This window comes from Fundulus heteroclitus, chromosome 21 (assembly GCF_011125445.2).
Source record: "Fundulus heteroclitus isolate FHET01 chromosome 21, MU-UCD_Fhet_4.1, whole genome shotgun sequence".
NCBI classification, from domain to species: Eukaryota; Metazoa; Chordata; class Actinopteri; order Cyprinodontiformes; family Fundulidae; genus Fundulus; species Fundulus heteroclitus.
The window spans coordinates 22,390,775-22,403,618 of NC_046381.1; the positions used below are offsets into that span (position 1 = coordinate 22,390,775).

Sequence of the window (12,844 nt, forward strand, 5' to 3'; positions counted from 1 at the left end):
AGAAGAAGAAGAAGAAGAAGACGACTTTACTGTGTTTGGATTTTACTGGTATGCCGGACAACGTCTCGCGTTCAACTCCTCTTGGACGCGATCCACAACTTTCAGCCAGTCCGCAGACTGACGAGAAGAAACTGCTGATTGCTATCAGTGGACTGTCTCGTCAGCTTACTCAACATACTGCCGACATGAATGAGAGGTTCACTCAACTGCAGAATTCGGTAAACTCCAGGTTGCTGTCCATAGAGGACAAGATGGCGGCTCTGCAGTCGAAGAACTGTGCGGGAGAGACTAACTCCATCAAGAGAAGACGGATGCACAAAAGGTAAGAATATATTTGACTGCTAGCTAAGCTAAAAGTAGCCTAGCCATAACCCAAAGCTAAGGGTGTATCTTTTGTGATTTACAGTACGCCGTCTTCACAACTCGGAGACAAATTGCAGGCGCTATGAACCGGCGCAAGGGTAAGATTTAAAGAATATGCTTTCATTCTGCGATAAAAGGAAATAGATACGGATAGATACCGATCATAACTGTACATTTTGTTTTCACAGACTAAGCACGCCTCATAATGAGGCAGTTACCTCCTATCTGCTCGGAGCAATAACTGCAAGCCTCGATTTACACTATATTGATAAAGACGACATTGTGTGTAAGGGACTTGTTTTACTGTTTCTCCCTTGTTTTTAATGTTACTGTGACTTGCGTTTGGTTTTTATTCATACCACTCTCATTTGTTTTCCAGCCGCCTGTAAGACGTATTACGAGACGGTACGCAGGAGCTTCAGATATACGCAGCCAGAGAACTCAATGCGGGCGGAAGCTGCCAAGAATTCAGCTCGGAGTCGAGCGAGAAGAAAGAGGGTAAGACTTTATTTGGTGACTATTTTTCAGGTGCATTGATAGATGTGTTGTGTCCATACGCAGTGCATCCCATCGCATAATACTGATTCATTGTTTTGTTTTTTACAGCTGCAGGAATCGAGGCAGAGCGTGCTAGCTGATGAGGAAGTGGAACTCTGGATGTCCGCCACCGTCGACCTCATGTCTGACGAGGAAGATGGCGTCGTTGGCGGGGTCTCTGGATGGATTGTACCGCCGTCATTTCGTAGGCCGGATCTCTCTGAACTCTGTGTGAAGCTGCAGTCCCGGTTAGAGGCGACGCCGAAGTACAAAGCCATGCACAGCAGGCGTCTGCACATCGGACCTCCCTCAGAAAGAACGCCGCCAGCAGTTGCCTACAAACCCGAGGAGGCAAACGGACAGTTCACGGAGTTGTAGTTTTTTGGATACGCATGTGTGGGAAGATTCTCGCGTTGTATATAGTTGTGTGTGTGTGTGTGTTTTTTTAATAAAGCTCTTTCTTTGCATAAACATCTTCCTGGCAAATGTTAATTTCCTGTATAAATTCATTCATGTCCTTGAAGGTAGCCTAATGATAGTGTAGTAGCCTACATAAGATAACATGATTTTATATATATATATATATATATATATATATATATATATATATTACTTATTTAAAAATAGTGGTTTCAGCCAATACTGAGTAGGTTATTCAAGCCAGACCTGGCCAGCCGCGCGGGTTCGCTGCATTCATATGCTAATTAGGGCCATTAGTGCAGCTGATCGCTCTCCACATACGTCAGAGTCCGGTTCCGACAATTTGTGGCACTGAAAACGGCGACAAGCACGGGTTGCAAATTGTCGTTAACTGCCGAAAATTAGGGAGATCTGCGGTAGTTTACGGGGACGAAAATCTCACTTTTCATGCAGTGGATTGGACAACACGGAAGAAATAGCAGCATCAATGTTAACGCTCTCCACTAAATCTCCACTACGTCACATCTATGAAACTCCAGCCCTGCGTCCTGATTTGCCAGACAATAAAATTGGTTGGAGAAATCACCGCTATGGGCGATTTCCCAGATGTATGTGAGTGAAGCTAGGCGGAGCGACATACAGCTGCCGGAGTCAGGTTAAACGTGCGCAGGAAAATAATTACTTTTTTTTAGTTAATTAGGCAACGAAAACTTATTAACCGGTTCCCATTATTTTTAAATAAGTGTTCCAGTTCCAGAACATAAAAAATAATAACATTTCCGGTTTCGTTTCTGTTCCCTGTAAAATACAAAATGTTCCCGGTTTTCGTTTTCGTTCCTTGAACCGGTTCAAAGCCCTGATAAAAACATGCTTGCACAAAAATTTGTTTTATTTGTTATTTTTCAAGCACTTTTAAAATGTTAAACTCTTGCCAATAATGGCTAAATACCTAATCATAACACCCTGATGTTTCCACAATGTGTAATCAAATGTGTAAATAAATACCTGCTTTCATGCCAAAAAGTTTTATTGTTCATTTCTTTATCTCTCTTACACACATCTAATTCTGAGCTTTCACACCAACAACAATCATTTCTTTGTATATTTTTGTGTGCTGTTTATATTCACGTTCATGCATGATTAAAACCCTGGAAAAGGGTTTAAATCCAGACTCTTACACTTTGCTTGCAACTGGGGCTGGAGCTTAACACCCTTGAAAGAGAACTGACACTGTAACTCCAGGGTACTTCGTTTGGCAATGTGATTCAGCCTTAGTTTGTCAAATACAAAGACAACAAATTAAGAAGCCATTAAAGTATGGTTTATGGGTTTGGTTTCTGTAATGTAAAAACTCATCTTCAGAAACAAATATGGACAGAGTTGCTCCCTCTGCCTTTACTCCCGTCGGCGCCTATGTCAGTCTAGAGGAGGATGCACTTCAGCACGTGACGAGGCGGAGGGATATTTCAGCTGGTTATTCTCAGGTTATGTCTGTAGTGCAAGCAGGTCTCTTAATAACTTGTGTTTATCGTCACTTATTTTAGAGCCCAAATAAGCAATTTCACTTTCAGAAACAAGCCTAAAAATATATGCTATATATATATATATATATATATATATATATATATATATATATATATATATATATATATATATATATATATATATATGTACAGACAATGTTATTAGTGTATATAAAATCTGTCTCACATTGTGAATTGAAATAGGGAACTTTTCAATAATATTCTACTTTATTGAATCTAACTGTACTGTAACTGTTCTGTACCAATCTGGTACAAGATGGATTAATCTCTCTCCAGCAGTCAACGGCTGAGAGGCAGAATACACAGTAGATAGGTTACCAGTTCATATGTGAATCAATTAACATTTTATAAAAATACAAAAGAACTAACCTTGCCCTGAAAAAAAGACCTACAGGAAAATAAATGGCCAAACTGGGAATAATTCCTTTGTCTGACCTGGTGCAATAGTAGGTGGTGGTCCAGAGTCTCGCACAGCTGTCCAGTCCACTAGGAAGCCCCGTCCTCCCACCACTGAATCTGATTGGAAGTGCAAGGTGACAGTGCTTCCTGAACTTCTAAGGGTAGTTGGCAAGTTCAAACCACAGAATGTCCCAAGAAGGTAGGAATACACATCTGGGCCATCAAATATCTGTAAAGAAACACAGATTTAGGACACCCAACTGTGCAAATATTATTTCACACAGCCTGCGCCGAAAATCTCATCTTTTCCATCTCATTAGCTGTTAACTAATATCTAACTCAGGGGCATCTCAGTTTTACATTAAAAGTGTATGAATACAAAATGTCAAATTTTGCTAAATTTAAGGGACGGGAACCCTTTAGGCAAGAAATAATAGAATTGGGCCAAACCTAGAGCAACATGAACAGTTTTGGGGTAATCAAATTGAATGAATTACTTTAAATTTGTCAAATATGCAATATTGACATGACATGGGTCTGAATGGTGGTAAGAGACCAGCATTACAGTGTAAATGTGATTTAGTCAGCTCACAATATGTTGCACAAGTGTCATCACCAGCTACTTTTCAATGTATAATTTTAATGTAATACAGTATTCTTAATTAATATTACTATAGTCTGGTGCTACAATAAAAAATAATAATACAGGAGATAGCATCTTACTTTCAGCTGGTCATAGTTGCAGTTATAGAGGTCCTCTATGTCCATGTCCAAGAATATGATTTGAATGTAGCTACCTCCTTCCACTGTTATGGTCCAACGGTAGTTGGCATTGTTGGGATATGTCCTGGGATACAGTGGGGATGCAATCTGACCTGATTCTCCCACCAAATCAACCCCATACACTGAAGAACAGTGACATATTAAAAGGTTAGCTTTGCAGTACATCCCATTTGGACTATCTGTGATTTTGCAATGTTATGATGCTAGGAAACTTTGGTTGTAATCAGAATAGTATTAGCTTTTATACATTCTGGCTGAAAGTTTTACTATTATTGTTAGAGTGCATGCCATCATCAACTATTTGAAGTATCAGAACATTTGAAATAATAGTCTGCTGACTTCTGCCACAGAATTCAAAACAGGTCAGTATTGGATCTTTGAGGAAGGAAATTAGCCAAAATGTACAGCCACATAAAGACATAAAATCCATATTCATCCATCCCATTGCTATTCCCTCAAGATTTAATTCCTACAGCAAACACGTACTCCTTTCCTGATTGTGTGACATTTATCACACTTAAGTGTTTCAGAACATCAAAGAAATATTAGTCAAAGACAGCACAAGTGTACTTTCTAAATTAAGGTTTTAATTATTATGGGAGAAAAAATCCAAACCTACATGGCCCTATGTGAAAGAGTTATCACCAGTTAAAACTTAACTGTGGTTTATCACATCTAAGGTAACATTCTATAGCTACACCCAGGCCTGATTACTGCCAAATCTGTTTTCAATCAAGAAATCATTTAAATAGAACCTCTAGACATCATCCCGAGCTTCAAAAAAAGAAAAAAGAAAAGTTCAGAAACAAATGAGAGAGAAAGTAATTGAGATATTTCAGTATGGAAAGGGTTGCAAAGCCATTTCTAGAGCTTTAAAGTCCAGCAAACTGTAACAATCTCGGCACTGGTACTGATCTGATCCACAATTCAGCACACCTGCTCAACTCCACCCTGCCTGGAATTAGCTCTCACTGGTTCCACCTGTTTTCACCTCGATGTAATTCCCGTGCAGATCAGCTACCAGTTTCATATCGTCTCAAGCCTTACGGTGAGAACCTTCAAGCACGTCTGCCAGTCTGTTGCCCGGCCATGATCTGCCTTCTGTTTCTGAGCCTCTCTGATCCCGTCCCGATTCTGTTTGCCTGCCTGGGACCTGTCCTGTCAGTCTCTGAAGCCCTGGACCTGCCAACCGTGGATTGCCTGCCTGTGTCCCTGACCCTGCCTGTCTGTGAGTACTGGAACCGGTCTAATCCCTGAGATTCTCTGAGCCCATCAGTTACTGGACCTGGACTGGACTTTTGGATTGACCCTATGTACTGCCGCTGGACATTAGGCCTCTCTGTTACCAAACCCAGACCTCCCCTGGATAACGCCCCTGGAAAGCCCCGCACTATCTATCTGCCTATCTGTTGGCCGGTCAACGGCTTTAGCCCCGCCAGCCCGCAGACAGACCTCCGCTCCCGAACCAGGTTGCCTGTTTCAAGTCGGCTCTCTGCACCCTGGTTCTCCTCTCAGTCAGGTTAGTGACCCAGCTTGTCTCACATTGTCTCGCCTGCCATTGCTGGTCACTAACCTGTCTCTATGTCTCCAGGGGTTTATAGCTCATAAGCGCGAGCTGCGCGTCCCAAGAGCCCGCGCGTCCCAAGAGCCCGCGCTTGTTTTTCCATTCCAATAAAGCCTGTTTAAATGTCACTGATCTGTTGTGGTTGAATCCTGGGTCCGATTTGTGCAATACACAAGCCACATTGAGAGCTATTATCAACCCATGCTAAAATCATGGAACAGAGATAAACCTTCCCAGGAGTGGCTGGCTGAAAAAAATTACCCCGAGAACACTGAGATGGCCCATCCAAGAGGCCACAAAAACCCCACAATAACATGCCAAGAACTGCAGGCCTTACTTGCCTTAGCTAAGGTCAGAGTTCATGCCTCCACCATCAGAAAGACTCTGGGCTAAAATGGCCCGTATGGTAGAGGTCCAAGACTAAAACGACTACTGAGCAAAAATAGCATTAAGGTTTGTCTCAATTTTTCCAGAACACATCTTGATGATCCCCAAGAATTCTGGGAAAATATTCTGTGGTGTGATGAGAAAAAAGCTGAACTTTTTTGGGTGCCTGTCCCATTACATCTGCCGTAAAAGTAACACTGCATTTCAGAAAAAGAATATCATACGAACAGTAAAATATGGTGGTCTACCAAAAATCCAAATGCTGGAGGAGAAGTTCTGGCCATCTGTTTGTGGCTTCAAAATGAAACTCCAAAACATCCCAAAGAGATTACATAAGTAGTCTCTTCAGGATTCAGGTGATCAAGTACCCCACTTTCACCAAGCCATAGCCTCTAACGACCCAGGACAGTGATGGGCAGGTCATGGATTTGCATCTGATTTGGAATGCACCTAAGAGGATGGGGCTCCATGTGCTTAAAAACAGCAGTGCTCCAACTACAGGTTAGTCAAGTGTGAGCCGGCAGAATTGACAAAGACTCCTGGATAGGTGTCAAATGTTTTCAGAAAAACTGAGCAAAAGTCTGGTTGCTGCCAATTTAAGCCTTTTTGCTGGAGTTAGAGAGGAAAACCATAGACAAAGATCCAAAATTCTGTCTAGCAATACCTACACTTCCAAATACTTCTGTCAAGTAAACATTGCTTTACGTGTATTATTGTAATCATTGATATATCTTACTGGATTGGATTATAGCTTCACAAACAGTTACCATTGCTATGAGTCTGGGCAGCTGCAACATCAGCATTACACAAAATTGGTTATTTTAAAAGCCTAATAAAGTTCTATGAGCCGAATGGCATGTTGCTTTGACAGTTTGCCATGAATTGAGATATAATTACATGAAATGTGATTTGTAAAAAATTCTAGGAAAAACAAGCAGTGTATACAGGTACACACAAGCCTTCTGGGTTTGCTTAACAACAAAACATTAAATAAAGAGACTGGACTCAGATCTTATCTGGGAGCTTCAACCAATCTCCCGACACTTACTGCCTACACTACGACATCCTGGAGGGAGATTTAAAATCCCAAATTTACACACTTGCTGAATACAATAGTCTTTTACATTTTGGTAAGAACAGCCTGCGGCCAAGCTAGGAGCGTTGGGAAATGCCTTGGATTTTTGTTTAGAGAGAGTACATATTTCTATGCATCATAACATCGGCAGTTTCCTTTTTTTAATTTAAGCCAAATTTTATAGAACTCGGATAAGAAATCGGGGAGCTATGACCGTGTTTTGTGACAGATTAATACTGGCATCTGAACAGTGTGGTTTTGTTGACATGACTCAGTGCTTAGCGATGGCACTTGCGTACACACATCACTGTCTATAGTGGCTAATCAGTGATGTCCAATCCAGTGATATATATTAGCAATTGTAATGACTAATCCCATTAAATACATTATATCCAAAGTAATCTTTAAAAACACCAAACACACTCACCTGGAGGACAGCTGTGGTCATGCTCCCAACACGATAACATCATCTTATGGTAATAAAACATCAACAGCAGAGGTTTGCCTCACTTGTCCAGAAGCCCAACACCAATCATTTAGAAAAGCTACTTAGGACAAACAGTGCTTTCTTTATCCTTAACATGTGCTGACTGACTAGCATGCAACAACCAGTCTACATGGGCTGTGTACCTCGAATGTAACATGGCAGTGTCTGTATTTCTGGTTGGTGAAGACTGACTGAGTCTTAGAAAACTCCAAAGTTCCAGTGCAAACATAGTTTTGTCCAAACTGTTTTGGTTCAATTGGGGCAAAACTGAGAATATAAAAGGTTTCTGATGCGTGTCTCACAGAACATAATTTGTGTACTGTTACTTGAGAATCTAAAGAGGTGTAATATTTTTTGTAATCGTGAAAGATAGAGGAAAAATCTACAATTACAAATTTCTTATGGCATTTCTCCCTGTGACATCAAATTCACAGTTACAATGCACAAATACTTTTGATTCAATTATACCTCCATATGAAAGACGCTCTACAAACCTTAAAGACAAACTTTCCAGTAAAATAAAACCAGTACACCAAAACTCCTTTTCCACTGGCCCTACCGTACTCCTCCTGCTCTACAATGCTATGCTTTACTGTACTGCTGCTGGTTTTCTACAAACTTGATATAACCAGAAGGTGGTTATATCGAGTAACCTCCTGAGGGTGACTTTAGTTCCACCTTCAGCCTTCAGTGTGGTGTGATTTGCCGCTGTGAGCACTACTGTGTGACATTAACACAAATCTACAAGAAACCAGAAAGACTAAAAACATAAATCAATCATCCATCCATCCACTTCCGCTTTTTTTGGGGTCGAGTAGCGGGGGTAGAAGCTTCAATAAGGAGGCCCAGACGTCCCTCTCCCCAGCCACTTGGGCCAGCTCCTCTGGGGGAATCCCAAGGCGTTCCCAGACCAGCTGAGAAACATAGTCCCTCCAGCGTGTCCTGGGTCTCCCTCGGGGTCTCTTCCTGGTGGGACATGCCCAGAACACCTCACCACGGAGGCGTCCAGGTGGCATTCTAACCAGATTCCCAAGCCACCTCAACTGGCTCCTCTCGACGTAGAGGAGCAGCGGCTCTACTCTGAGTCCTCCCCAGATGACTGAGCTCCTCACCTTATCTCTAAGGGAGCCCCCAGACAAACTACGGAGAAAACTCATTTGGGCGGCTTGTATCCAGGATCTCGTTCCTTCGGTCATGACCCAAAGCTCATGACTATAGATTAGGGTAGGATTGTAGCTTTGCCTTTTGGATCAGCTCTCTCTTTAACACAACTGACCGGTACAGTGCCTACTTTACAGCAGATGCAGCACCAATCCACCTATTGATCTCCCGCTACATCTTCCCCTCATTCGTGAACAAGACCCCAATATACTTAAATTCCTCCACTAAGGACAATGCATCCTCCCCAACCAGGCACTGATCCTCATCCCGGCCGCTTCACACTCGGCTGCGAACCGCTCCAGTAAGAGCCATAGATCATGCCCCGATGAAGCCAATAAAACCACATCATCCGCAAATAGCAGAGACGCAATCCTAAGGCCACCAAAACGGATCCCCTCAACACCGAGGCTGTGCCTAGAAATTCGGTCCATGAAAGTTATGAACTGAATCGGTGACAAAGGGCAACCTTGGCGGAGTCCAACTCTCACTGGAAACGAGTCCGTCTTACTGCCGGCAAAGCGAATCAGGCTCTGATACCGGTCATATAAAGAACTAACAGCTCATATTAAAGGGCCCGGTACTCCATACTCCCGGAGTACCCCCCACAGGACCATAATCCAAATACAAAATTTGTTTTGAGAACAAGCTGCACCAACTTTTCCGTCAGCTTTAAGTCCTTTCATTACTGGCTCCAAGTGGCGAATCCAATATTCCAAATTTGTTGGGCTTTTTTCTGCGTTTCACATCCAGATTTTATCCCATCCCCCTTTGAATTCAACCACCGTAGCCAGTCTGTGTTGCAGAGCGTCCAGCTTGCGGCTCTGCTCCTCCAACTTACGCGTCTCCTTGTTCACCGCCTTAGTGAATTTGCTGATACATCAAAAATCCACAGAATCCAATTAGCAGAAATCCAAGTATCATGAATCCAAACATGTATACGTCTTCCACGTCCTCGACTGACAAAATCGAAAGCACGGCACATAAGCACAAACAACAGTCAGAACCCGTTCCCCCACACGTATGCGGAGGGAGGCCACCCTCTCGTTCACTGGGGTAAACCCCAACGTACAGGCACCAAGATGAGGGGCAACAAGTATGCCCACTCCTGCTTGGCGCCTCTCACCAGGGGCAACTCCAGAGTGGAAGAATGCCATAAGAGGGCTTAAGGAGACTGGTTCCAAAACCAGAGCCATGCGTGGTAAGTCTGACTATCTCTAGCCGGAACCTCTGAACCTTGCGCACTACCTCCGGCTCCTTATCCACCAGAGAGGTGACATTCGACATCCCAAGAGCCAGCTTCTGTAGCCAATGATCGGAACGCCAATGCCAACGCCCAGACGACCCGCATCTGGGTGAGGGAACACTACGTCCATTTATCGTACTCATCATAAGGGGTCTTTGGGATGCTTTTTTTCCTGGTCCCTCACCTAAATTAATCATTCTCGATAAAAATATAGATAAAACTAAATAAAACAAATCATTTTTGTGTTATTGTATATGCAGTAATGTTTTGAATATTTTTTAAAGGATAAAATAATCCACTGTGAGTTCAAATTTATGGCTCTTTGAGGAGGTTTTTGCATTACACAGGGCGAGACTGAAGATAAGAACTTCAAAGCACAATACTGCTGACTATAGACCACAGTCGATTTGTTTTTATAGGATATTGTCTATTTGTGCTCCCTTCTCCTCCTCCAGCACATGGTGGTTTGATTAGGGGCCATGAACAACTTTTTGGCCAAACACTCTTTAGTGACAAAACTTTATACACTTAATAATAAATCTGCAGATACGATTTATGGTTATTAAATACAGTATGCCTGTCTGCATATAGAAAGCTGATGTGTCATTTTTCCTTTTCTTTTGTTTCCTTCTGACATGGTTTATGGTTTGTAAATAATAAAGTTATATTTCAGTTCTACCCACTCCGTTCATTGTGGTCCTTAATATTAATGTTGTCACTCCTCAGTTTAACTTGTCCCTGGAAACCCTCAGTGAAAACTTTCTTGTTTCTCTGCTCACCTCACATTTTGACCCTACTCCGCTGTATGTACAGTTTGACATGTAACAGTTTGACATTTGAGCGGGCTTTGGCAGGCATGGGGTCTTTTTCACACCTATTGCCATCCCGAGTTTGAGGCCAGGAGGAGGAGTGGGCCGCTTAGCCAGGGACTGGACTGCCAATCCCAGGGAATAGAGTATGGGGCTCATGGATTGAAGCCTCCATGTGGGAGAGGCAATGGCTCCGTGTTCATGGGTTGGGCTATGGTTGGCTGGCCCGTACGAATTGTGTTGGCCCCATCTTCGGGTGGGTTCGTGGTCGTCAGGTTTGGAGGGGTATGTTCAGTTTGGAAAGGACCCCCCATACAGATAATGTGGATCACCTCCCGGGTATAGGCACCCTGGATCTGGAACTCTAGGATGTGCGTGTGGTGAGTTCAAGTGTGCGTACATCAGCCCTTTTTTGCAGTCTCGCAAACACCTACAGGTCTGTAGGGTTCACTTTGGTATAAAACAGCCATTCGTAATGCTACATTGCCAGACAGGACACGTAAAAAAATAAATAAAAAATAAATAACTTTTGTGCACTAGTGCAGCATTACTGCTTTCACTATAGTGCTCTGCTTAATATATATTTAAAATAAACTTTATTGGATATCATTTTGACATTATTTCAAATTCAATGGACACAGAAATGGAAAAGTAAAAGAGAAATAAAAGGAGAGAAAGAAATGAAGAAAATCATTAAAAGGGAGAAAAGGTGATAAAAATAGACCATTGGAAAAATATGGTGCATGATAACATCCTCTGAGTCTGTTTCTACATCTGCAGAAAGAGATATAAATAGCACACAAAGCCAACCAAAAAGGTATCACAGTTACAAACGACCAATACCTTCGACAACGTCACTGAAAAATATGTAGCAAATATTGCTTAATACAAGATGTATTAAGTGACAGCCAAAGCTAAAATAACAGCATAGAAATAAATTTGTAAGCATCTGGAGCCAAGCAACTCGAGGTGTTTGTTCTTGCTGGAATTCCGTTACTAAACAGATTTGCTCCGCTCCAAAATGTGACCCAGGAGGACAAAAACCAGAGGTATGTCAACGATTTTCGTTCTAAGACATCAGAGAAAAGACATGCCACAGGGCCAAGGACCCTGATATTATGCAATGGTTCTGTAAGGGGGATTAAACATTTCTGTAACAAGAAAAATACAGAGGTGTTGATTTATAACGATCTGAACAGTGGCCTGGTGTCTGATTTAACAGACATCCTTCAGACAGACCTTCCAAGGGTCTTGAGAAAACGTCCGACCTTGGAAAACCTCATAATACAAGCTGAAGCCCTGAAGGATGTCAACCATATAAGAAAATCAGAAGTATTAAAAGAGGATTACATTCGTTTGTTGAAACTTGTTGATGGCCTGAATGTCAAGGTTTTTCTTAGCGGGCCTCATGCACCCGCTAACTGCAGAGACAAGATTTTTTCCAGAATTCTGATGCTTAACAAATGGCTGGAAAAAACATGCAAAGAAACAACTGTAACCTTCATAGACAACTTTAACATATTTTGGGAAAGAAGACATCTGTTCAACAGAGATCGTTTCTCTCTAAATAGGTCAGGTGCAAAACGGCTGATTTCAAACATCTTCTATTCTGTGAACCATGCGTCATCAGCTTTGTTCCAAAACAAAGTACATCCAGTGCCAAAACAAATGATAAGCCCAGTGCAGCCCGAACAAGCCAAGATAAAGATGGCCAGAAAGATGACACAGAATGAGGCGTTGTCAGAGCTACAGGACGATTCATCCCAGATCTCAGCAGGACAAAGAGAGGACCAAGAACCTCCATCTTCACAAACACCAGTCCAGACTGGACCCGCCTCCCCTTCTTCTCCACAAAGCCCAGAAGTTCCTTTTCTGGAATTTTCTCATAACATGAACAAAGTATTTAAGATTGGCCTACAGATGACATCCTCTCCACATAGCCATTCTGCTGTGAATAAACCAGGATTCTCCAAAGGCCTCAGAGCCTCAGATCCTCCTCCTCCACGTATCACAGAACACTCTGGTACTGAGGAACTCCAAATTACTTCGCTGTGATACAGATAGGCCCCTGG

The 12,844-nt window shown here is 42.4% G+C and overlaps 1 protein-coding gene and 1 long non-coding RNA gene across 2 annotated transcripts in view; one reads left to right on the forward strand and one right to left on the reverse strand.

Annotated features, from left to right (window-relative positions):
• The window catches only part of cubn (cubilin (intrinsic factor-cobalamin receptor)), a 350,345-nt gene that overhangs the window by 122,747 nt on the left and 214,754 nt on the right, over nt 1–12,844 (reverse strand). The window contains exons 38-39 of the mRNA XM_036125467.1: nt 3,987–4,168; nt 3,300–3,492 (exon numbers count right to left, since the gene is read on the reverse strand). Coding sequence (XP_035981360.1) covers nt 3,300–3,492; nt 3,987–4,168 — 375 coding nt within the window. The remainder of the gene's footprint in view (nt 1–3,299; nt 3,493–3,986; nt 4,169–12,844) is intronic.
• Nucleotides 352–1,076, forward strand: LOC105923082. Its single transcript, XR_004927456.1, has 4 exons — nt 352–461; nt 552–649; nt 743–861; nt 970–1,076. It is a non-coding gene; the product is annotated as an uncharacterized LOC105923082 (long non-coding RNA).